This window comes from Parambassis ranga, chromosome 15 (genome assembly GCF_900634625.1).
Source record: "Parambassis ranga chromosome 15, fParRan2.1, whole genome shotgun sequence".
NCBI lineage: Eukaryota > Metazoa > Chordata > Actinopteri > Ambassidae > Parambassis > Parambassis ranga.
In genome coordinates this window covers 4,994,966-5,022,150 of record NC_041035.1, presented here as the reverse complement: position 1 = coordinate 5,022,150, position 27,185 = coordinate 4,994,966, and the positions used below count along the sequence as shown (strand labels likewise).

Below are 27,185 nucleotides of genomic sequence, written 5' to 3'. Positions count from 1 at the left end.
TTCTCTTTACGGTTTTTTACGCTCGCTCGAAGAAAGCCACTGGCTTTGTTAGGTCTGTTACTATAGTAACGGTATTGCAGCGCTGTGGTAACATGGAGTGGATTTCAGCGGTGAGGTTATTCTCTTATGAACCAAGTGGAACGGAGTTTTTCACGAGCAATCGAAACAGCGTTAGGTGGAGTTTCCTACTCACTAAATGTGGGGGGGTCCAAACGGGCCGTTTTAAAATGTGGGGGGGGCATAATGGTAGCGACGCCTATGCATAAAACACTGCACTAACCATGTAAGAAAATAATCATATTGCATATCAAATTAAACAGGAGGAACTCTACTACAAGCATCTATAAGCCATATTTACACACATCAAACATAACTTCAACACCATGCAAATTAATTATCAATCATCAAAAACTAAAACTCTCATATCAAAGTCGACCCACTTGCCACATTGTTATTGCTAGCTCTGTGATACTTCAAGTCAAGGCTTGGAATGGAATAATGCATCATATAAGTTTACCTAAAGAAATGTTTGAAACTGCATTCTGATGATAGAAAAGAGTTAGCAGAAATTGTGGGCTAGCACAGTTAGTCTAATAACTTGACCTGGAAGGACATAAAACGGCTGCCAAATATGTGAGTAGATTGGATCTATAAAATCCAACGGAAGCAACAAATTTAGTTATACTGAAAAAAAAAAAAATGAAAGTAGCTGTCACCATCTTTACCAACTGCGATTGAACCATGTTTTAAAAATGATAATCAGGCCCGGTATATTTATTGGATATTAAAGTCTGCTCTCGGGTATGTAAATATGTGCTTGTCAGCCAGAGGAAACCCTACTGTGTGGTGGATTAAGGGGAAATTCTGCCAAACCCGCCTCTCTTTGAACTATTAACTATTAGTGAAAGCACCAGTAAGCAGTCTGAAGAAGAAGAAAAAAAAATTAAAGGGATATGAGAGTAAAACCAGAGGGAAGAGCACAGTGGGAGAGAGGAGAAATGAGAAGATGAAGAAAAAGCAGTGCCATCCTTTGTGATTTCATTTACGCCTAAAGTGTTTTAAGAGTAATATCTTAAAAAAAAATGTAATTAAATCAGAACGACAGGAAATGGGTAAGGAGAGGGTATAAGCAAAAAGATGGGGAGATGGCTTAGCGAATAGTAATAGAATGAGAAAGATAAAAATGTGGCAGAGAAAATCTGGGGGGGGGGGGGGGGGGGGGGGGGCAGAAGTTTGTAATTATAAAGAGGGAGAGAGAACAAATGAATCAGCATTGCTGCAGCTGAATAATGCAACGGGGTATAGCCAGCAAACACATACAGAGAACAACGGGTGTATTTCAAGCAGCTTTCAGACACACAGAAAGAGAGAGAGAGAGAGAGAGAGAGAGAGAGAGACTGGTTCAACTAGAACATCTGTGACTTATGGAAATGTCTCGTGTTCAAAAGAGAAACAACTTCTGGTGAAAATGCAAATTTTCCTCCAACGTTGCAACTGAGTCATCTCACCAGGATATAAGCAAAAAACACCTCGGATAACTTCTCTCAACCTTTTGGTTTCTTGTGTACACGCCAAGACACCCGCAAAAACCTTCCTCTTTGTCTGCGCAAGTGTGTATTCCCACTTTGTAGACTAAAATTTGTCACAACATGAAGACGGGTTGATGTGGATGTTGAGAGCAAAACAACAACAACAAAAAGACTGAGAGGTTCAAAACCAAGCTGGAGAGCTAACTTTGGAAGGCCAGAGTCTTGAGTCTTGCTTGTCGCTTGTGCTGTTTCCTGATACAGTGTTCAGAAAAAAAAAAAAGCTTCGGTCGGGAGATTTGTTTTCTTTTATAAGTATTGAATGCCATGCCATAAAAAAAGTGTCATTTTTAATTTGCACCAGTAAAGAACCTTTTGAATGTCACATCCACTTTATGAATACAAATGCTTTTCCCAACATGTGAAGCGGTGGATGAATGAAAAGTCAATTTCTTTGAATGTTGAGGGTCAAAGAGAAGGTGAAAACAAAAGGACGCTGTGTATATTAGCAGCTGCGTCAAAATGTATGAAATCACAAAAATGCACACAACATTTATATTTATTTTCTCAAAAAACAAGTAGAATGAGAAAACAATGGTGGGGGCGATGTGAGAGATGACCACTGTGCAGGTGCTTGAGGAAAGGCCCTGAGCACAGCCACATGTTATCATGCTGGCCTGAGTGCAGCTAACAGGTGCGTCCATAACAAGATGGGAGTGTCAGCTGAAGTCAGCTGGGTGAAATAAAAATGAATGAGATGATAGGTCATATAAAGGGAAACCTCTTTTGACGCCAGGTGTCTAGTGGAGGATCCCCAAATATTAGGTTATGGGTATTGTACATTGATAAATGTTCCTCATGACTTCACATATCTCTCTCATGTTTCTGCATGTCCTTTGTGTCCCACCAAAACCCACCAGCTCAGAATTGTTCGGGTCTAAGGACGTGCGCCGAGTGTCTGGAGCGGGTGGAGTGTGGTTGGTGTGGCGATCCCAGTAACACCGGCAGGGGCGTATGCATGGAGGGCTCTTACCGAGGGCCCCTGAAGCCCGTCAACGCAAGGCCTGGAGCCAAAGACAGGGACAGACTGCGAGACAGGGACATGGTGGTGGATCAGAGTCTGTGTTTCTCTGATAGAGGCTTCAACTGGGCCTTCATCCAGTGTCCAGGTGAGTGAACACGGAGGAGAGCATTTGAATTTCCTCGCAGATATTGCTTTAGGTTGAACTAATAAACTGTGTGTGTAATGTCCTCCCAGCCTGTCAGTGCAATGGTCACAGCAGGTGCGTGAATGGCAGTGTGTGTGAACACTGTGGGAACCTGACAGCTGGGACGCACTGCCAGAGCTGCATGCCGGGCTACTATGGCGACCCCACCAATGGAGGGAAGTGTAACGGTAAGAAGAACTAATATACTGTATTTAATCTGTAGGAGCAAGTTTTTTTAATCTATTTTTTAAAGCACAATTAAAAGTGCAAACTTCCACTGTGCAACTTTGTAATGGCAACTAAGATCCTGGTGGGGGCAGTGTTTAAAAGCTGTGATCCCATGTTTTGGTGACTAACAGAGCAGTGATACAGACTACATATGTAATATGATCATGTGCAGAGATGAAAAGAACATACTGTATCCGACTCCTTTTTTTTTACCCATTTCCTGATGTAGGTGTGTATGTATGCAACTTTTTTGTTTGTAATCTATCAGCATGCATACATGCGTGATTTTGCCTTATTATGCAGGCAATCATTGCAAATGCCACACTTTAAATGATTAAAAACAGAATATGTGTTAGACAAACGGTATACGGGCCCAGCCCAGAGAGAAAAAGGAAAAAAAACATAAGCAGTAGAAGAGTGTAATAAATGAGTGAGTGACTGAGTGTGAGTAAGAAAAAAAAGGAGAAGTGAGAGGGAGGTGCTGTAACATCAGTCTCACTGTGACAGATGTGCGTTTTGGCTTGGCGGCGGCGTGACATTAAATCGCTCTTAATCATTTTCTTATTTCCGGAGTTGACTGGTGTCTCTGTCCCTGGCGGCTTTTTTTTTTTTTTTTTTTTTTTTTGCAGCAAGCACTGTGCTGATGGATGCACGCCTCTTCTCCGCCTCCATACAGGACAGCCTCTGATGCACTTTCTTCCTTACTTTGGCTTTATTTGCATTTCTTTTCTCTCCCTTCTGTCATTCTTAGTGTTTTCCTGTGCTCTTTAACTACCCCCCCCCCCCCGCTCTTCCTCTCCATACTCTGCACATGTTCCAGTCGCTGACACATCTGTATTTTTCACTGCTTTTGTTTCATCTTTCATGTCCTTATACCTTTGTTTTCCTTTCCTCTTTCCTTTCTTCCTTGATCTTTCCTTCCCTCACTTCTTATGTTACTCTTCCCTCCTGTTTCTTTTCATTTCTTGTTGTTTTTTCTTTCCATGACCACGTTCTCACACCATTTATCCACCTACTTCCTCCTTTTATCTGCCAGTACCTCAGCACACCTCTCCCTTCATTTTTCCCTCTTTACCTTTCTCTTCAACCCTCTACAGCAGTGACTCTATCTCTCTTCCCCCTCTATTATCCATTCATCCGTTTTCATCCCTCTATCTCTCTTTATAAAAGAGGCTGCTAGATTTACCTTGGCCTAAACGTTTGGGAGGCAATGATGTGTAGCTGATTATAGAGTGCTGAATGATAGATAGAGAGACAGCTTTGTCCCTACCTGGGAGGGGGGTTGGGTAAAGGCCTTCGTTCAGAGAGAGGATAGAAAAATGCAGGAGGGACAGTCAGACAGGAACAAAGACAGACAAGTAAAAAACATGTGATATACAAGGTTAATATGGGTGGAGAGGGACAGCTGCCCTTGGGAGAGAGAGAGAAGGAGGTAGACGAGGAGATGGAGGACGGACAGAGGAGAGGAGAGGAGAGTCTGTCCGTTCCCCCTGTCCCTGTGACAGATGATTAACTAACCTTGTCAAATCTGGATGAAGTGTGTGTCGACGTGTGTGTGTGTGTGTGTGCAGGGCATGAGTGTCCCTTTTCTCTCACTGTTCCATTCACCTTGTCCTGCAAACACACACAGAATCAGACACACTCACAGCAGTGTGAGAGTTGCACCTGACAGCATGTTAGATGTCTGTTTAGACTTTTAGGCCTCTCAGAGGAGATCATACATTTTAGAAGCTGTCAGCAATACTGCATATTTTACACACATCCTGGGTGTTCTGTTGATTTTTTATGGCTTCTTTTTTATTACATCAGAGAGACAGACTGATGGTTTTGAATACTTATTTATCACAGCGAGGGTGGTACGAGAGATGGAAACATTGTCGTCTGGAAGTAACACAACCACAGTTATTGGCTTATGTTTTTGAAACACAACAAAGTGATAATGTGCTTTGAGAGAGGTGCTTAAGGATTTATTTATGATCAGACTCTGTATCCTGAGCTTCAGGAACTACTGCTCAGTTCATACCATAAGTCTGAAAACATAATTTTCACAATAAAAGCTCCGACCTACCATTCTTCCCTACAATACCCACAATTTCTAAAGCAAACACCCCCCCCCCACTGCAGCACACATGCACTGTACCACATACAGGACAGGTTCTGAAACCGTCACATACTGTATATGAAGTGGAAGCTGCGGCCTGTGGAAGTTGATCCTTCCAGGCAGCAAATTGTGTCGCAGAAGGGCAGGGAATTGTAACCATGGAAACAGAGACCCAAAAAGAAAAATGTAATTTAATCCTCATACAAACATGGAATTCTATTCCTACACCAAACCGACTACTGAGTGGAAGTCCTGTGCAGCTGTGTCCAACTTCCTAAGGCTGACTTTCTGTGACAGTTAAGCCCAAATTTTGAGTTCAAGTGAATTTCTGTTCAGTGATCTGTTCTGGCTGAAATTGACGCAATAGAGTAGCATAAGACTGTAATACATTGTGATATTTGAGAATTTATTGAAAAAAAAGGTTTCATATTTATATTTAACTCACATTTTGACAAAATGAACCACATCATGATGTGGCCCTTCACAATGGCCCTTCCAACAACAACAACAGCGACTCAAAACACACAGCCAAAGTGATCAGAAATGGCAAGGAAGCCTTCTGACATCAAGAACCTTGAGATCTGTGCAAACGAGGAACAGTCCAAAGTCTCAGTGAAAATTTTGAAAAAAACTTGTCATCAAGTATAAAACACATTTGACAGCTGTGATAGAAAATAAAGGCTTTGCTGCTGATTGATGAAGGGTATGAAAAATTCTGGACGTTTTTTTTTGTCAAAATGTGAAATAAAACAAACAAAATCAAAAATTCCTTTACTACAATGTCTAACAGTCTTTTGCCACTTTGTTGTATATATATACAACAAGGCCTATATATGTTTGAGGACATCAGTGGGTGGATCTGTGTGAAAGTCACATGACCAAATGTCTCCACACAGGTAACTTTGTTGGTTATTCTGTTGAAGCTTAGGTGTGTCTAATGACTGGATAACGACAGCTGAGGTGGTGGAACTGGCTGATGACCTATTGTTCTTACTGGACACATGTGGTTTAAGTGTGAAATGTCCTGGGATGGGATGGATCGGGGTTTTTCCGCCTCCGTGTCTGCCATGTTGTTTTTCTATATAGCTGATTCTGTGACCGTGATGAGTTCCACTACTGTGGAATCTGTTCTGGTGACACAGCAAAGCTAGTATATCTCTCAGCTATGTAGCTGCAGCACCAGGCGGACCACTGTGCCCCCAGTGCTGCCCTCTGAATTGTCTCCCAGGCAAGACTTGTGAGCTTGTATTATTTCTTCTCTCGCTTGTTATCCTTTGCTGCAGCACATAATGCTCCTCTGCCACCAGCACCTCCAGCTGAACTGTTTTATTGCTTCCATAAATTTTGCATGATTCACATCAGTAGCTCCCTGTCTCCATCTCAGTCTGATACTCCGTCTCTCCTCTGCACCGCTGTCTAAGATGACACTGATAGCACTTTACAAGGCGAAGGTTTCTGTCGGTTCTTGAGGGTGATTTGTTGGTATATTTCATACAGGGTGAAATGTTATTATTATTATTTTTAATTTGCTGTCTGTTATCTCCCAGCCAATCACAGTTAGTTTCCCCTCTTCCCTCCCTCTTATTTCGCAGTCAGTCCCTAGTTTGAGGTTTTGATGTACAGTCTCTAAGCGGGGTGTGACAGCGGGAGTTCTTTGTAAATTTGTGTTCAGTGCAGGAGCTATAGAGATGTTGAGTGCTGTCTCTGAAAGAAACTGGCAACCCAGCAGCATCAACCAGAGACTGGGACAGACAGGACAGCAGGGTACTCTGTGTGTGTGTGTGGGAGAGAGAGATGGATCAGACAGAGCCAGCTGTTGTTGAGCTTTAGCAGCAGTAGAGTAGCAAAGGAAGGATGCTCCCCGCAGAGTTGATCAATTCAGTCCTCTCTGCGGAGGTGCTGCCAAACACACTATTACTTGTTCTGTGTGTATGTGTGTGTGTGTGCTTTTAAACGTATACCTGTAGATCCCTGTGGCAGAATTGCACACTACCCAGCATCCTTAGCGGTATACAGTCATCTTCTCTCTGGCAGCTCTATTCCTGGCATCTAACTGGTCATCATGCGGACACATAGACAAACCCAAAACACACCCAAAGCCACACACACACACAAACAGTCCTGTAAATATGATTTTAAACGGCTGTTGAATTCCTTTTGATCTCCAGTCAGTGGAAATAGTGTTTTTGAAGTCACTCTGCAGCTGTGACTCACGTCTCATCTGGAATAAGCTGCTTTCTTTGAGAGACTGTGTGCTTTCATTTATGGCTCACAACTCAAAGTGACATTAACCTGCATACATTTAATGAATTAGCTCACGTGCTATCATGTAAGACAAGAAGTCATGCTGAATATAGTAAACAATGTGTCCGCTCCTCCCCTAAAATGACGACTTGTATCACAGTTCCCCAAATGTAACCTCACACAACCATTTATAATGAATACATGTGAATTTTTCCAAATAAAAATGATTGTGCAGAGCCACTGAAAAAAGGAAAGCAGAGTGTTTTACTAAATGATGATACGGATAAGTGTAGTCCTTTAACATTTTCAAATATTGATCGCCATGTGAATAGATGAACAATGCTAACAAGTTAGCTCAAAACAGTCAGGATGTTCTACTGTCACATAGTAAAGTACATATTGTTATAAGTTTTTCAACTAGATAGATAGATAGATAGACTAGATATATATGTGTATGTATATATACATATATATATATATATATATATATATATATATATATATATATATATACACTCAACAAAAATATAAACGCAACACTTTTGTTTTTGCTCCCATGTTTCATGAGATGGACTTGAAGATCTAAACTTCATTCCAGATACACAATATCACAGCTATATCACACCTCACAGGTGTGCCACATCAAGATGCTGATCTGACATCATGATTAGTGCACAGGTGTACCTCAAACTGCCCACAATAAAAGGCCACCCAGAAAAATGTGCAGTTTTGTCTCACAGCAAAATGCCACAGATGCCACAAGCATTGTTGCTCGTGCATTGAATGTTCATTTCTCCACCATAAGCCGTCTCCAAAGGCGTTTCAGAGAATATGGCAGTACATCCAACCGGCCTCACAACCGCAGACCACGAGTAACCACACCAGCCCAGGACCTCCACATCCAGCAGGTTCACCTCCGAGATCGTCTGAGACCAGCCACTCAGACAGCTGCTGAAACAATTGGTTTGCATAACCAAACAATTTCTGCACAAACTGTCAGAAACCGTCTCAGGGAAGCTCACTGCATGCTCGTCGTCCTCATCGGGGTCTTAACCTGACTCCAGATCGTCGCCGTAACAGACTTGAGTGGGCAAATGCTCACATTCGATGGCGTCTAGCACGTTGGAGAGGTGTTCTCTTCACGGATGAATCTCGGTTTACATTGTTCAGGGCAGATGGCAGACAGCGTGTGTGGCGTCGTGTGGGTGAGCGCTTTGCTGATGTCAATGTTGTGGATCGAGTGGCCCATGGTGGTGGTGGGGTCATGGTATGGGCAGGCATCTGTTATGGACGAAGAACACAGGTGCATTTTATTGATGGCATTTTGAATGCACAGAGATACCGTGATGAGATCCTGAGGCCCATTGTTGTGCCATACATCCATGAACATCACCTCATGTTTCAGCAAGATAATGCACGGCCCCATGTTGCAAGGATCTGTACACAATTCTTGGAAGCTGAAAATGTCCCAGTTCTTGCATGGCCAGCATACTCACCGGACATGTCACCCATTGAACATGTTTGGGATGTGCTTGACCGGCGTTTACGACAGCGTGCACCAGTTCCCACTAATATCCAGCAACTTCGCACAGCCATTGAAGAGGAGTGGACCAACATTCCACAGGCCACAATAGACAATCTGATAAACTCTATGCGAAGAAGATGTGTTGCACTGCATGAGGCAAATGGTGGTCACACCAGATACTGACTGGTTCTGAGTCCCCAGACCGCCAATAAAGCAGAAACAAAATGCACATTTCTGGGTGGCCTTTTATTGTGGGCAGTTTGAGGTACACCTGTGCACTAATCATGATGTCAGATCAGCATCTTGATGTGGCACACCTGTGAGGTGGGATGGATTATCTCAGCAAAGCAGAAGTGCTCACTATCACACATTTAGACAGATTTGTGAACAATGTTTGAGAGGAATGGTAATATTGTGTATCTGGAATGAAGTTTAGATCTTCAAGTCCATCTCATGAAACATGGGAGCAAAAACAAAAGTGTTGCGTTTATATTTTTGTTGAGTGTATATATATATATATATATATATGTGTGTGTGTATATATATATATATATATATATATATATATATATATATATATATATTCAAACTTTTACCAAACTTTTTTCATTAATACATTTTCAATCATCTTTTTCAAAATATCTTTGAAATTCTGCTCTACATCACACCCATATATATACTCTTATGACACTATGAAGTGATAGAGTGTAAATCCAGTGTAATTAATAGGCCTTAAAATTGACCCCCACAGCAAAATGACTGAAGTCTTCACATTCAAGATTGATGGTTCACTGATGTGATTCTGCTGACTGAAGGAAAATATAATCAAGGCCTCCATGATGTACCCTTAAGCCATGCAAATCATTTTTACTCTTTGTATGCAAATACATACTAAATGTGTGTTCTTATATGTTTTTACATATAAGCTGGTTTTTCATTAAACACACTATAAAGCCTCTCATATCTGACCCCCTAATAACCCGCTTTTGGAAGCACACAAAGAAAAAGCCAGAGTCAGCCAAAGGGTGAAGGTGACATTGATTAAGGTTAAAAAAAATCAGATTTAAGATTTGATTGATTATAATCCTGGCAAATCAGCTGTATTCAGAATATTTTGAAAGCAGTTCCCATCAGCAGCTGTTAGATCAGGGGCCATGCGGCAATCCCAGAGTTAAAGTCGACGCCAGTGCTGTTTCCAAGCTGTGTTTTCACTTTATTCAAAAAGCAACTTAAAGCAAATGTTGTTCTTGAAAGAGAGTTTAATAACTTTGCTGCTCTGACCGTGCTGTTGACCTCACATATTGCCACGCTGCTCCTCTGTTCTCCTTACTGTTCATGGCTCCCTGTCATAATCAACCCACACACGCACACCCTTAAAAGCCTGATAGCAAATTGTTGGTGCCTCCTAATGATTTTTGTTTGTTTTGCCAACATCACAAATGTTTTTTTTTTTTAAATGGGTAGGTATTTTTTATTTTTCTATTTTATCCATTTTTTTGTTACTGATAAATACAATTTAACTTAAGTTGGTTGTACAGAGTCTGCAATTATCAGCATCCTGTTTTTTAAAGTTTAAAAAACGTTGATAAATATATCCCACATTAATATGCAAAGGATTGAAATACTCAGTTAATTAGCAGTTTTCTGGTTGTGTGACCTAATGCTGTATTATTAGTAACTGCCTGTGTGTAAAGGTGTTGATACAGCTGTGGCACATGGGGCAGGCCAAATTATAAACACCCACACATTTTCTACACAATACACTGCGGACGCTTTCTACAACAGGTGGCCGACACATCTGCAGGTGCAAACATGTTGCCTTGTCATATACTCAGGAGATCTACTGGAACTTCTGAAAACTCTAACTTGGGCAAAACAGCTGACAAATCAAATTATTTGGCTTTATATAACTTGCTCGTATATATGTAAAGCACATTGGCAGCGTCTGAGTCTGCCTAAACTCCCAGTTAATCCAAATACAAGCAAATAGGTACAGGCAGGCCTAGGCACAGAAGCAGGGATCATTTGTTGTGATTGAGCACCTGTCTGTCACTCAAAGCAGGCATGTGCTCAATTATGTAAAAATATTAAGTTTCATCATAATTGAAATGAGTTAATTATAAATTCACACCTGTACAGTTGTTACAAAATGGAAAAAAGTGCGTGTCAGCTCGTAGCCATATTAGAGGAGTGAAAATGCGGTGGGGAGCTAGTGCAGCTAGCCATCCAGCAAGAACAGCTGGGGTTCTTTGCATGGATGTGTTGCAATTTGTACAATTCTATGAAAATATAACAACACATTCTTAAGTCTATATGCAAAGTGCACAGAGTTGAGATTAGCTGTGAAAAGGTTCCTGCAGGGAAAGTTTGAGCAGCTGAAATACCACAGTAAATGTTCCTGCTGTAGAAAAACATGAGGCCTACCATGAGCTTTTCCTGTTTAAACTCCTCATCCTGTCTAAACTGTGGAGAAAAGTCTTTCTTTTGTTCTTTCTTCATGACCTTAGGTTATAGGAGGGGTTCAGGTCCTCCTTAATGCCAAGACTCAGTCCCACCGTATCACTGCAGGAGCAGCACCTGCTATGCTTAAAGTCACTATGTCTTTTATCATTACTTGTGAACAAGACCCCGAGATAGGAGAAAAAGTCAACCTCTGCAGCCACAGGAAGGAGAACAGTATCCTAAAGATCCAGAGGTGCTTTTCCACACTTTACCTGCATTTGACAGGTGGGTGCTGGAGGCCATTCTTGCCAGAAGAACAACATCATCTGCAAAGAAGAGAGATGTGACCTCTCACTATATTAGAAATCCCACAAAGTAATGTTTAACAACACAAAGCCCTAGATTTTTTCTTCTGTTATTACCTGGAGTTTTATAACTGCAACCCCCCCAGGGATAAGACAGAGCCAGCTGTAAGAACAGATAAGAGGTTCAGCAAGGTTTGTTCTCTAATATTTTCTCTTTTTTTCCCTTTCTTCATCCCTACCTGTTCCTGACTGACTCACACACAGCAAAACAAACACACACCGGCTTTCCACCTACACACACACACACATTTTATTTTGTGTGTGTGAAGGCACTGAGGCGAGAAATTGTACTCTCTTCAGAGGGCTTGCACAAGTCATGGGAAATATGATTTATATCAAATCAGCCTTTTTTTGCTAAGAGATCAGGTTTCCTTTTCCTGCAGCTTATTTGTGTATCGTCAGCAAGTGTGGAGCACGATGTGCTCTCTCTCTCTCCTCCAAACAATTCATTCATTCACCCCTTCTTCACAGTCACCCCCCCCCCCCTACTCCTCTTCATCCTTTCATCTCCACTTGCTCCTTCTCTCTCTCTGTTTAAAAATTGAGTTCACTTCCTGTGGGCACTTGAATATGATTATGTTTGTGCAGTCAGGAACTCATTTTTAAGTATCTCGGTGTTTGATGACTGAGTTTTAATAAATGGTTTATTGAATGGTGAAATTCAGCATGGTGCTATATAGCTACAGCAAGGACTTGGAGATTGTTCCATCAAATGAGTAAATCTTGACTTCCCGCATGGCTGGAAGTGTCCTGCTTTGGGGATTACAGTGGTTTCATGTTTGTTTTGCAAAAAAGGGAACAAAGTCAAGCATTTCTTTTAGATCTGTCATAATTTATCTATTTTTTATCAAGTGGCAGCCAGTCTGTCCAAGTTTATTCATTCAGTCTAAGTGTTATGTGTTGGAATGTGTGTGTGTGTGTGTGTGATGCTGCTTCTTTCACATCTGCTTTTCTCTCCGTCGCCCATTCTAATGCGCTCCTTATGTGCCATTGGCATAAACTGTGCGAGTCGATGAATGCACATTTTTCACCTGACTGTGTCCTTTGTGTGCATTTGTCGGCTGCCTACTAAATCAATATTGTATGAACAGCAGGGTGACGGAGCCTTCGCTAACACACCTGTGATTTGTCTATTATCTCAAAAGCCACTGTTAAAGTGCTGTTATCTCCCAAACCCTTACACGTCAATGTGCATCTCTGGAAAGGTTTTCTATTTTTGTGCGGGGTCAATCTAATTTCAAGTAATAGATTGAAATAGTATTTTCTTATTGCTGCTGCTGCTGCTGCCGCTGCTGTCAGTGTCTCAAGTTGAAGAATTTGAATTTCAACCCACTAAACTCCCCACTGTGAGACCTCAGTTTTGTGCTCCTTGGTGTATGTGGTTAAACAAAAAAAAATCTAAATATTCAAAACAGTGTGTGTGCTTCCTTGTTTTTCGATCAGATCAGACCCTCTTTCCAGGCAGAGAAGGAGAAGGAGAAGAGCAGGTTGTTTTTCCTCTCATTATCTGTCGGCGACTTGGCTTTACCTTGACCTTAAGCCCACTACAGTTTTATTACAGGGTCTGTCTCTGAGCCAATTGGAAAGGATAAGAACAAAGCACACAGTCAGTGCAGCTGGAGTGGGGGCACATTATATATATATATATATATATATATATATATATATATACACATCACATATAAATGAATGCTCATGCTTCAGTCAGGAGTGCTTAAGCTTGGCTCCACCACAGTTTTTATATAACTAAGCAATTTAAAAACATCAAATAAACAAACAGCTTCTAAAAGCCCCGTCTCACCAGGATGTTAGAATCTTCGAATCCTCTTTCAACTTTGAAAAGTGAATTACTGTTTATATTGAAGCTAGCACAGCACTTTGATTTGGACCAGCAGTATAAGGACGTTTCTGTTCAAACCTGGCTGCAGCTGTGGTTCTGTATCATATCCATGTTTGTGTTTTGACCTAACACCGATCCAATGGCGTTTTAGTATCAAGCCACTATTTGTAGTAGTAACTCCTTCAGACTGCTTCCTCTTTCATTAAACTGTCTGAAGATGTTTACTGTTTTGACAGACAAACTCCTGCATATATGCAAATTCAGAACACTGTTACATCACCTGTCTCCAGGTAATTTTGGTGTTTCAGGGTCAGATGAACGGACACCAATGGGACCTACCACCGTGATCTTTTTCTAATCTCAATCAATTGTTTTTATGCCTAAACCTAAAAAAGTGATTGAAAGCAAAATAGAACTGCAGAATAAAGCAAAATGTGTCGTGCTTCCTGCATACTATTGATCGTTAACACCAACCAGTCATTGGAAGTTTACTGTAGTTCGATGGCCCCCTCTTGCCGCCCCAACAAACTGTTGGAATCTAAGAACTGTTTGTGCTTTCACAGAAATAATACATTGTACTTTCAAAATAAAATCTGAACGCATCCTTTTTCTGTCTCTTCTTTCTTTGCAGCGTGCAAGTGTAACAGCCATGCTAACGTGTGCCACGTCAACACGGGGAAGTGCTTCTGTACCACCAAGGGCGTCAAGGGAGACCAGTGTCAGCTGTAAGTGTATTATCTTAGAACTATACAATGTGATTAAACATTCACTCTTTTTGCTTGACATGAAGCTTGTTAGACAACAAACAACACAGTGTAGAAAGCTCTTCACAATATCCTTCAAGAGGACAACGCATGTGGCAAATGTTGGAATGAATGCAGTTTGACCGTATAATTATGTTTGGTTTTGTGAAGGATAAAACAGAGATTACAGATCTGTGTGTGTGTGTGTGTGTGTGTGTTTTCCTCTGACTGTGCCAGACTTAACCGCTGCAGCACTACAATATCCTAAATGGCTTGGCGGACCAACACGCCGCAGAGACAGACTGAAAATTGCTGCATCGATAAATCTAGCTGGCGAGGTTAGAAAGCAGAGACAGAGCGCATTGCTGTGTGTGTGTGTGTGTATGGTTTGCCATGTACAGCAAAAGGAACGCAAGATATGTATTGCAAAGCCTTACTCACACACACGCACAAACATCATAAATGTACACAGCTACACCCTATGTAAACGTTTTAAACCTGAACTTAAACTTCGGCCCTCCCTGCTGGCTCCTCATTATAACCTATAAGTGACCCTAAACCTCAGCTGTGCTCCTGACAAGAACACGAGTCAGACAGAGGGCAGAGCATCCTGCCCCTCTCACTAAGAGACTCTCTCCACATGTTTACCGTCAGCCTGAATCAGCGTCTTGCTGCTCTCAGTGTACTCCACATTTGACCTGGAATATTAACCCGCTTCAAATCAATACCAGACAATTAGCGACTTAAAAAATGAGCAACTTTTAAAAAATGTCACAGAATTGTGAGATGTAACAAAATGGGTCTTCAGATGATCATGCTAGTTTGAAATCTGGAAGAATAGAAGCAAGCTGTCGCTGAGGAAATGTTGAATTTGAATTGGTCCACCTGCTCACTTGGCATTTGTGTCATGTTTTTGAGCATAGTGTTTCTTCTCAGTGCCCACCAATATTTCATTATTCTGGTAGAGACTCCACAGAGGCCGACAGCAAGAAAAGCTGCATTTGTGTGTGTTCACTTGTGCATCCCTAAACCACAATGCGGCAGCCGCTTTCACCTTTGATTTGCTCCGACGCCATCTCTCTCTCTCTCTCTCTCTTTACTCTCTGTAAATGACACTCTATCACACAGCAATGCTTGTTTGGTTGAGTTGCTCCCAAAATGGTGTGCCAAGTAGAGTGCTGTTTGTTTTGTCGTTTTGATTATGAACAAGCAATTTCCTCCCTGTGGGGGGAGTAGCAAGTGCCATCAGGTTGCAGCAAGTGTGTGTATATTCTTTCTGTTTTCAGCGGAAATGTGCAAAGTTACACTTAAGCTGTATTTTTTACCTGTCCACACAGATAAACATCCTACACCCTAAAAGTGCACAGTGTTTGTAGGGCTGTGAGTCTTAACTCAAACAACTTTTTATCCCTACCTGCCATGCTAAATCTGATAATCTGATAAAGAAAATCTTATCATACATTCAATACTTCATATTTAGTGCCGCAGCATAGGCCACAGTATCACTATTTGATGTCCATTCTCATGGATGTGGAGTGTGTTACTTTATTTTCTTGTTTTTAAATCTTTTCACTGCAGATGAACATTTGTCCTCTTCTGCTCCTTTGGACATGAAATTATTGAATTTATTCATCAATTTTGGACACACTGGAGTTTACCATACACAGCTTATGTGAATCAAAATGATAAACCAGTCTGTCATCATCCTCTGATCTAATCTATTTACGTCATTGTGACTCTGATTGTGTAGGTTCAGCTTCAATTGGACTCTCTAACTCCACTAGTTGACTGCCAGTTTGCATCTTCTAGTCTATCAGATTTTCATTTTTTTTTCACCGTTATTTAAAAATACTTTTATTCTGCTTTATATTGTTAAAATACTGTATATGATCCAAAACAGACACACAAGGATGAGCCATATAATCTCAACCTTTAATCTCAATTTTGTTTTTCTTTGCAGAAGATCAGCAAGCAGAGCTGATGTGTGTGTGTGTGTGTGTGTGTGTGTGTCTCTCTCTGTGTGTAGCTGAGTCACTGTGTGTTTTAAGAGATGAGGCAGCCTGGTCTCATGTGGCCCTTATCTTGTCCCCATTAGGCTTTTGTAAGCAGCTTAAGTGTCTGTCCCCTTTTAGTTGGAGCTCCGCGTCCAGTACTTAAATGTCCACCCCCCTGAGAGAGAAAACAGCACGTCCCCAGTTCTTACTCAGCCGCTTTCCTTCACATTACACATGTGTCTCGCATTTACACTGAGGAGTATAAGAGTAAAGACAATCCACCTGAAATGTCTTCATAAGTTGGCAGGCGTGTTATGTGTGAGTCCTCACACACGAGCAAGGGGATAAACATATGGTCATGTAGGCGTGAAGACCCACGAAGTCCAAACAAATGAAGGAGGTGGGATGGGTAGGCCAATTCTAGACCTTCAATCTTTCAACCTACAGAGTAACATTATATCCTTGCATATACACATCGCATCGTATTATTAAAAATTAAGACAATAACAACATCAGATTCATCAGTGTTTACATGCAAGAGGTAAATCTAACATGATAGCTGTGCGTCTGAATAATATTTCATGAAAGGAAAAGAGCATACACAGTGTTACATCATGGTGGCTAAAGCTATGAATAGTGTAGTGTCAGCGAGCTGAAAAATTCACACTGAATTTTTATCAGCCATCATCTGAACCGGATCTCCATCCTCCTCTGGGTGCACTAGGGCCAATTTCTGTATAATATTTGAAAACATGACTACAGCTTAAAGTGAGGGAAACAGTGATCTGATAGAAGTATTTTTTTTAGATCATATTTTAGTCCAAAGTGGGCCCTAGGCAATTTATGACATCGCATTTATCACAATAAATCTCTTCGTGCTGAAATAGGCTTACTGTAGTGCTCCATTCATTCCTTTTGGCAGTCAGCTGGGAGCCACTCCGGTGCGTTTAAAGGCACAGAGTCCTCCTGAGATGCTGCTGCTTTCTCTCTCTCTAACTCTCTCTTTCTCACACACACTTCTATGCATCCCACACTGTTGGTTTTCTAAGCCTCTCTCATGCTCTCTTAAGCTTCAGTCCTCACCTTTTAGACTTTCTTTTGAGTTGTCTTTAAATTCTCATGTGTGGCCTCACAAATCTATGTTTTCATATGCAGGGGTAGAATCGCAATATGTTCAACTGAGGATGGAGGGGATTTTACCAGTCAGCATCATGAGGAGATGATTGAGGCAAATAAAAATATAATAATAATATTTTTTGTCAAAAAATTACTTTCTTTAGTAGAGTGATTTCTTTGAGTTATCTTTGTACTATTACACCATTTTCTTGGCTACCATAGTGGAGTTAAAGAGCAAACAGATGAAATTTACATGTTCATAATTATGTGTCATTTTAAGTCTGAATATAAACAAATTCATTTTAAAAGAATTCACCCTCCCTGTGTTGACACTAGAAGGGAACTTATCAATAAACCAGAATAGGAGTCTATGGGGATTGACTCGTTCTTGCAGTCAGCCTCTAGTGGCTGCATCTTGAACTGCAAACTTTAACACCCGTCCTGTCCGCAGTTTCAAGCCTGTCATCCTTTAAGAGAAAAAAAGCTTGTAGCTGTTCACTTGTTTTATTGTTGTTCAAAACTCCTGATTCAGGATTGGAGCAGCGTTGCTGCAGCTGCTGCGGATTAAGACCTCGACTCGTCCTTGGCCGGGCTTTATAGAAGAATAAAATATTCAGTATCAAGCGCTGCTCTGTGACCTGCTGCTGCAGTACAAGAGAATTCACAAACATCAGCTGTAAACCACCTGCCCTTTTGGTCTTGTTCACCTATTACAGTAATTTTTTTTCTACGTTATTCTTTACCTTTATGCACTTTTCATTATGTTCACACTTCTGTTCAGATTGTGCCGTCTTCTTGTCCTCTCTGACGATGATTCAGAGTCCATATTTAACACCCTCTCTCTCTCTCTCTCTCTCTCTCTCTCCTTCAAGACATGTTGAAAGCTTTGACATTCTAATAACAATTATATTTTGGTCTTCTTATCACAGTTTTAGACATTTGTCTTCCACTCAGCTTCCATTGGAAGTTTAATAACTCTGACTTTTGTTCTCTTACTGCCAGGCACTAATTTCCTTATCTGTGGCCTGAGCTCCTTCAGGTACACATCATCCATCTTGACACTTTAATGGCCTCTAAAATATGCAAATCATTCCTTGATGATAAAAAATGTAACCCTGATGTTTTTTTCATTAATTACTTTTACTGACTTTACAGCATTCTTTGATTCCTGGACTACAGGCGCCTTTCAAACTCAAGGAAACCCCATTATGCATTTGGAAATAAATCATCAGAGTTTAACTGGGGAAATCTATTTGATGTTTTTGACCTGATTATGTTGTGGTGGAGCTTACTGGTCATTAGAGACTTCCTCTTAACCTAAAGGTCACATCTTTCAACCAAAGCCAATTACTGTCTATTAACAAATGTGCGCCTTCTGCAAAGGCCATAATGAAGTCACGGTGGCTGACAGAGAGATGGTCAAAATGTCAAAATGGTATGCAAATGAAAAGTGAATATAACAATATATGGAAATGCTGGATAGCTTTATGGCCTTAAAGTATGGGGAGATGCTCTCACACCTCCCAAGTCGATATTTAAAGTGCTCCTTCTGTTGCAGTTAATTGAAAATCTGATCCGAATAAATAAACATGATACATCACAGATGTTTACCAAGCATGTCTGAGCGGCATGGTTCTCTATTTATAACACTATAGTGATGGTAATTATGAGTGTTCCTGCATACATGAGTGTGTGGGGCCTCTGGGAGCGGGGGGAACTATATGGCTAGACAGGATTGTCAGGGGAAATCACCTCGCAGAGGGCTGAGAGAAGATAATACCTGCAGCAAGGGCCCACCTGGCTCACGAACACACAACTATACCCACAATTTAACACAAATAACTGTCTTTGTAAAAACTCAACCTGGAGTTGAATACTAATTCCATTATTCTCTGTTTCTTTTCTTCTTCCTGACGTCTGTTTTTCTTGCCTTGTTGCAGATGTGACTCAGAAAACCGTTACCTTGGTAACCCTCTCCGAGGAACCTGTTATTGTAAGTATTCAGCCGCAGCTGCACCTGAGTCTCCCTCACCTTACACACGCCCATTCTCTCTCTGCATGACACATCAGTCTGTTGTCCCTCTACAACCTCTTTTTTTTCTGGATCAGAGGTCTCATTCTATCACCTGTCCAGAGTGCAACCTGCCTCTCACCTACTGACAGCATCAGGTCAATGTGATCCCTGCTCGGCTACACCACCATCCCAACCATTTATATGGATATTTATATAGTTGGGTGGTGATGGGTGCTGACTATACATTAGAACAATATGCCCTTAACTTTTTAATTTATGGATATGCCTAAGAGTTCAAAGGGCGTTGCAGGAAATGGATGTAAAAGTGTTGGGTTTGGACATGCTCGTGCCTTCAGCTAGCTGTGAAGAATGTGGAGCAATACTGCTGCCTATTGAAAATCCTAATCTTATCCAGCCTAAGAGCTCTACAGGACATCTGTGTACATTCCAAAGTGACCATAGTGGGATATGACTTCAAGTATTTAACGATCTGAAATATTTATAATTAATATCTAGATAAATGTAGGCACCTGAACTTTTTGATTTAGGTTAGAGCGCGGCCATGAATTAAAAATCTATTTTTAAGGTAGATAAAAAAGCGATGTCCTGCCCATGACTTCATTTTTCTGTGTCCAGATGCTAGCAGGGATCACATTGACTTACAGCTCATTTGCAACAAATTGCTGGGTTTCCATTTAAAGGGCAGATGAAGGAGGAATGCTGCAGACAAACAGATGTTTTGTGGCACACAAGCCCCCTTTGCTTCCTCTGATACTGCCTCTCTCTCATATACACACACATGAATGTCTATGTATTGCCATTCTGTTTTCTAATATTATGACACACCAGAGTAAAGTTCAAACCCTGTCAATGTCAATAACCCTCACGTTTGAGTGCGGATGTTGTTTCAGCAAGAGAGGCAATTGAAAGGATACAGCAATCAGGAGAGTCGTGCCACTGATTGCCACTGGTCACATCAAAAATAGCTTTGATGACAAAATGTTTTCTCGTGTGATTGAGACTGACAACACCTGCGAAGCTTGTGCCTTATGACATTTATGTTTCTGTGATTCAGGTAATTTAGATTTAATAATCAGTAACATCCCAGCTGACATTTTAGGGAACATGAGCAACTTCCTGCAAATAAGTCATAATTAAGTTCTTGCTGCCTTTATGTAGGCTTCAGGACTGAAATTTGAAGGCACTAGATGGCACCAATGCAATGTCCTTGCCCAGTAGTATGAAGGGTTTTAGACAATGTGTCCACACGGGCTGGTATTCCCAGAGCTCCCTGATGTCACTATGGCAGCAGCTGAAGTGCTGTGTGTCTTTTCACATGTGTTTGACTCCATTATGTTCTGTCATTAATGTGACATTATCTTTTTTTTTTTTTGCTGTCTATAAAATGAGTTAGCAATGTTTGAGGAAGAGCATGCACTCAGATGTGCGTACATGAAAGCACTCCACATCTTTTACTACACTCACATGCAGTGTGTGTGTTTGTGTGTGTGTGTGTTTGTGTGTGTGTGTGTGTGTGTGTGTGTGTGCAAATTAGATGTAAAAGCCATCCATTTGCCTGCCCTTTAGGGAAAAAGCAGCTACAATTGTGTATTAGGTCAATATTAGCTTTAAATGTCATTGGAAGGAAGGTGCTGATAAGAAAAGCGTGTAAGGTATATGCAGAGAGATTTTCTGTAGATTATGGTTATTTTTGGAAATCTACACCATATTCAAATATTGTTCCAATCGCTAAATGGTTCAAGTGTGCATCATGTGCTCGTCTGCTTTTTAGATACCATCAGTTTGTTAGCAAAGTGGGAGTTCAATCATTGACAGCCTGTAACAAGTCTTAAAGGTTGCAGCGCAGCAATGCTGGATGCAGGAAGGTCATGTCTGTGTCTGGAGACATAAGTATATTTTTGATGAAATCACATCAAAAACAAATCACATGTGCATTCTATCAGTACAAACTATTTGAAACAGATGTGGATTTAATTTGTTTGAGGTTGTTTTGACATTTGAATTTCCTAAAAATATATTTTTGTAAGTCGGTAGTTTTTTTTTTTTGAATGACGCACACATCAGTCCATTATCACATTGAAATTCTTGCTGCTAGTCATACTTAATTCTTTTTCTATGACAGATCAGAGTTGAACCCACATTGATACAGTTGGACAGGAAGCTGTTTATGCTTGGTAGGATTTGATAAAGTTTCTTAAATTATTCTAAAGTTTGGTATCTAAGTTTTCCTGCTGGATGAACTACCAAATCAATCAAATATCAACTTTGTCACAGGAGGCAATAACCACAACAACAACTTATCTTAAGTTACTGATTCTCCCCTAAGCTCCTTTATAGAAACGTTTCACTTTGCTGCTGTAGTACAGCAGGTTGGCTTTATTCCATCCACGCAGCTGTCTGTGACTGCCCGGCTGCTCTCCAGAGCAGCAGCCCTGACACAAAAACACTTACGGGGCATCGAAAGTCTGGGAAAAGAGGTTAAGCACTTTCCTGAAACTCCTTAAAGGTGGATAGAAAGCTATTATCTAAACCAAACAACCACTCAAGGTTGAACAAGCTGAAAAATCATAACAAGTGTAGCACCCTTGACATCTGCACTGAAGCGGAGATGTTTAGCAGCCCGCTCTCACCCTCCTGTCCGCCTCTGTGGTGCTCATTTGTATAGACATACTTTCAAAGTCAGCTGTAAACAGTTAACTGAATGCGTGCAGTAGCCTGAAGGTTTTAAATAGGATGATCAGATGCTGACAGGGTTCATGATAAAGTCAGGACAAGAACACTAGCAATGCAAAATAACTAGAAAAAAAGGGATATTTCACCCCAAAAGTAAATTTCAGATTATAAATATTTAGATTACAGAATAAATTCATATCATGCAAAGTAATATCAAGTTTCCATGTAAAGCAGCAGTCGGTGATGCATGCTGATTAAACCCTCTCATCAGACTGATGAATGAGTGTCCAGCTATTGATGACAGTGTTCCTTATCTCATCGAGGGCCAGAGCACAGCGAGCGGCGCTTTGCTTCAGTTAACACTGTCATATTGGACCACCAGTCAATTGATGAAAAGCAACTTTGCCGTTTAATGAGTTTGCCCCCCAGTCAGGCTAGCATTTATGAGCGGGCATCACCAGGACAAAGCTTTAATGAACCACTGTCATATTCCATCACAGTCAGCTGCTAGGGATGGCTAATTAGGGCCGGCCATGAAGCGTCCCACACCACTTCCACTGGTAGGACCAGCGGTCAGCTGAATTACCAGCTATCACCAGTCTTGGGTGCTGGTGCTGCTGCTGCTGCTGCTGCCCTCAGGCCCGCTGGGAAAGCTTAGTCAGGCTGAACAAAAGCGGCTCCAGTATTTACTGACAGCTTCACAATTAAAGGACAATTATGGACAGACACCAGGGAAGACTGAATGAGATCATGTCCAAACTATGACTTCTGTCATTTTTTGTAAGATCAGTTCTGCTTGAAGAGATATCTTCTTCTTCTCGTGGTACAATGACATCAAAGGTATATAAAACATAACTTGTTGTGGTCAATTGAGACCTCAAAGCGCCTAAGGCCCAAGGCCATTCATTAAACCACAGTCTGGAATAAGTCAAAGATGCCTTAATATCTACTGACAGGCAGTCTGTCTGCACTTCAACATAGACTAATTGGTTCTATCAGGCCAAAAATAAAATATATATATAAATATATATATATTTTTGCAATCCAGTAGATACCCTGGACAGACTATTAGGTATATTGACTGATTGTAGATCAGAGTTTCAGTGAGAATTTGATACATGGTGACACAGCAAGTGATACTGAGGGAGGATACAGTCCAAATGATTTATTACAGGGCAGATCGCAGTTTGTTCAGTTGGACTTTACTTTGCACCAGCTTCCCATCATATTAGTAAGGTTGCCAGAATTATACAATAAAAATAATTCAATATGTGTTCATTTTATAAATGGAACAAACTGCACATCAGCCAAAAACCTGCAGAATTTTGTGTCTTTTGTAGGCTTCCTGGTTGCATTTAGAATTGCTTATGTTTACCAAATTTTAAATTTTACTTAAAATGTTCAATTTGATTGACAGATTGAATATTACGGTTTGATGTTATTTAGATGACTTCATATTCTGTATGTCACAGATGTTGTATTTGATCATCGGAAAGTACAGAATTTATTTATTCATTTATTTATTTAGAGAAGACGTGCATTTCAGACTGACAGCAGGTTCAGAAAGTTAAAGTCATTTCCATTTAAATACATCTGCAGGTAGGTCTACAGAGCGTGCAGGTGTCTGTACCTTCTTTCCGTTCCGTGCATCCCCACCACCATTAAAATGTATTGATTTCCAAGTATATGATGGTGTTTACAAACAGTCAATAATCTGCGGAGGAGACTCTAGGGCTTCTTCAAATCATTGTTAGCTTCTAATAGATGGAGGTCAGCTGACCTCATGCATATATTACCTCCAGTTTACCTTGACCTCCGGTCGGGGGCCTGATATTGAATCTGCGGCTGTCCTTGTGTTTACTTCCCCTGGTTCTAACCAGTTTTCTCCATGAGCTAATGCGCTGATATCTGGTCTGCGTCTCGACAGGAAGGTGTTGCAAATGGGAAATAATGAGTTGTTAACAAGCATTAAATGAAACCACACCGAGAGATTGTGACAAACTGACAGTGCAGGTGACTTCACGCTTGTTTTGGATTTCTCTTCAGAGCAGACTGTTGGAATATCATATGATGGTCCGGGTGAGGGCTTCCTCTTCTCATTCCCTATTACAGTGTTTTGTTTCATATAGGCTGAATCAGCTTACATATTATGGTAATAAGATCACCCGTCTGTGAACTTGAGAAAATGGCATGGACTATTTTCCATTTCAGCTCTCGTGGAGACCGTTAATACCTTTAGTGATACCTAGATACGATTCATCCGGAGTGAGAATTCACATGTGTATGCATGTAATAATAGAGATCACCTAAATGAAGCTGCTGTCACATTTCTCAGATGGGATTTGTAATTAGCAGTGATGAACTTTTAAACCTGGCTGATACCCTTGTTTCCAACAGCCTATTGGAAACACAGAGGGAGTGCTGTAACTGTGTGTGTGTGTTTTGTGCTGTACCTCATTTGCTTGGTTAACTATGCATTGAAATACACACCTTTGTACATACTGCACACTGGATACATTGACAGTTACACACACACACACAAACACACAGAGAGAGAGAGAGAGAGAGAGAGAGAGTCCCTTTCCTCTTTAGAAAGTGGGGAAAAAGCTCTGAAGTTGTACTGACGACCCTTATGGGATAAACAACCGAGTATAGTGCATGTCTGCCTGCGAGGAGGAGGAGGAGGAGGAGGAGGGAGGAAGAGAAAGATGTTGAGAAAAAAAATAAAAAAATACTGTCTTTGATCTGATGATATCTGCTGTTCGGGCTAACTTGCCATGAAGGCTGAACAAAAACAAGGGTGTTTGTCAAACATAATTTGCTTTCGTCTTGGTGACGCCCCGGGATTGTACAGCTGAAAGCAAGGTGATAACTAAACATCTCTTTCTCTCTCTCTTGACTGTGTGACACAAAGCTTTTTTTGCACTGTAAGTTGAAAAGCTTTCACAGCGTCTGCTTACTCCTGCCACTCAGCGTCAGACGGCAACATATTACACTGTAACAGCACTGAAAGGCGTTTTCTTTCTTTTTTCACTTCCTAGCAGTCTGCACTGCACAGTTTCTGTGTCAGCTCTGCTGTAAAGGGTGAAGAAGAAGAAAACTTTGGCAGCTATATGCAACATTTTTTTTAACATTGACCCTATTAGGGTTGTCACAATATCAGCGCTAGTTTTATTTAATGTTAACTGTGGCCAAGAAAAACATTTTCCTCAACTTGTGAAGCTGCTGGATTATCGCAAGATTTGTGCAATCACAAGAAGATGCAGTGATCAATACTCCCGAGCTTTAAGCTACTCACATGTGGTTTATATAAAACTGAGGTGAGGCTGGATGGAGGCTTCATCAAAACACGGGCTGAAATAAGTAAAAAGTTCCAGCCGTCAACATGTTGGCACCGTCATAGTCTGACTAAACTCACAGTTCATCCAACTGCAGGCAAAGAGGTGGAGCGTGAGTGGAGCTGAGGTGGTCAGGCAGATTGAGATGTGATTTGGCACTGTCCTGTCACTGAGAGCAGTCACACCCGCAATTAAGCAAAAACAGTGTCAATACATTTCAACCTTTAAACCTATATTTGTCATAGAAGGGACAATTCATTAGTAAAGAACCAAAACCTATATGTTTATATGTGTGTGTAAAGTTGGACGTTTTTGAACATGAGATTTTTGTTTTTGACATCAGTGCATAGTACTTTTTACATTCTAATCCCCGGATGGTACAACATGGTTTTGACTGGGTGATTTAAAGGCAGTTAATGACGAATAATGTACTTTAATTTAAGTTTTAAACAATGGACAATATGTGTGCAGTTTTAAAAACAAGGCCACACATAGGGCAGCACTGCCTTAATATAACATTTAGAGGCTCGTTTAAGTAATTCTGGTAAATCCTGCCAGGTGATGACGGGTGAACGGGTTGGTGGTGTTGATGTGTAAGCTCAACATAACCCTGTAATATACAGTTTTAACTAACAGTAAAGTGTGGAACGTTTTCTGTCAGCTACAAGAATCAGTGTTGCCTGTTTGAGTCTGTTTTGACCTGAGCTGGCCCTGCGTACACACACACACACACACACCTGGATTACCCTGAAGGGTTAGCACTCAGCAGTCATGCTGATTAACTTAAAAAAAATAAAAAATTCCCCTCCACCCGTTATCCTCTCATGGCCACATCACTGCCTTCTCTCCTCATTCCATGTTTCCTCTGTCTGTGTTTCTCCCTCCCACAATCCCTCTGGCAGGCAGACAAGGTGACCCAGCATGGCTCCTGCTGTACATGCAGATGTTGAATTACTGTGATTCTCTCCATACGTTGCCCATTGTCATGCTGACAAAGTAGCTGCTTCCAGACGCTCAATACGGGCTGCTTTTAGAAATGATGAAACTATAATAGAACATGATTTTTTTTTGACTCCATGTTTTATTGATCGATCTTGTTTGCTTGCCTAAAAAGCTGGAATCCACAATGAGGGCACTCATGTTCATATTTATAAGAAGCATGCATGTGTGTGTGTGTGTGTGTGCACGCTCTTATACACATCCTGTTTATTTTGTCACTGATTGAGATCTTTGATCAAAACTCTGCGACTGTAGCTCTATTCATCTAATTGACTATCGACTCAGCCGGCGGCTCTCACCTTTTTACTTTCATAAATCTGTCTAAGTCTGATGGCTGCATCAATACCACGAAGCAGGGATCAAGGTTTTATTTTGAGAAGCATTCTTGGAGAGGAAATGAGTGGCATCAGCAGCTGAAAAATACATCGCCATTAGATTGAGTAATTGTTTTTAATTTGTTTTTTCTTTCTCTCTCTCTCTGTTCTATAGACAACCTGTTGATCGATTACCAGTTTACCTTCAGTCTGCTGCAGGAAGACGACAGATACTACACTGCTATCAACTTCATGGCCACACCTGAACAGGTACAATATTACACAGAGGTGGATGAGATTTATTTTCTTCCTAATTATGGATAGACAGATATAAAGACAGCTTAAATAATTGACAAAGCTGTCAATTTCTCTGCCTATAGGAGACACGTTTAACACTCTTACCTAGTGAAATGTCACTGCAGACAAAATCGATGTAGCTATACCGAAAGAGAGGCCAACAGATTCAGATTCGCCCGAGGCGACGCAAGTTGATA

General features: G+C 41.0%; 1 protein-coding gene across 5 annotated transcripts in view; it reads left to right on the top strand.

Annotated features, from left to right (window-relative positions):
- atrnl1a (attractin-like 1a) overlaps positions 1 to 27,185 on the top strand; it is a 180,322-nt gene that overhangs the window by 65,616 nt on the left and 87,521 nt on the right. For all 5 annotated transcript variants that reach the window (XM_028423948.1, XM_028423947.1, XM_028423945.1 and 2 more), the window contains 5 exons: positions 2,447 to 2,695; positions 2,785 to 2,922; positions 14,111 to 14,204; positions 19,273 to 19,325; positions 26,867 to 26,961. In XM_028423948.1, the coding sequence (XP_028279749.1) occupies positions 2,447 to 2,695; positions 2,785 to 2,922; positions 14,111 to 14,204; positions 19,273 to 19,325; positions 26,867 to 26,961 (629 nt within the window). The remainder of the gene's footprint in view (positions 1 to 2,446; positions 2,696 to 2,784; positions 2,923 to 14,110; positions 14,205 to 19,272; positions 19,326 to 26,866; positions 26,962 to 27,185) is intronic.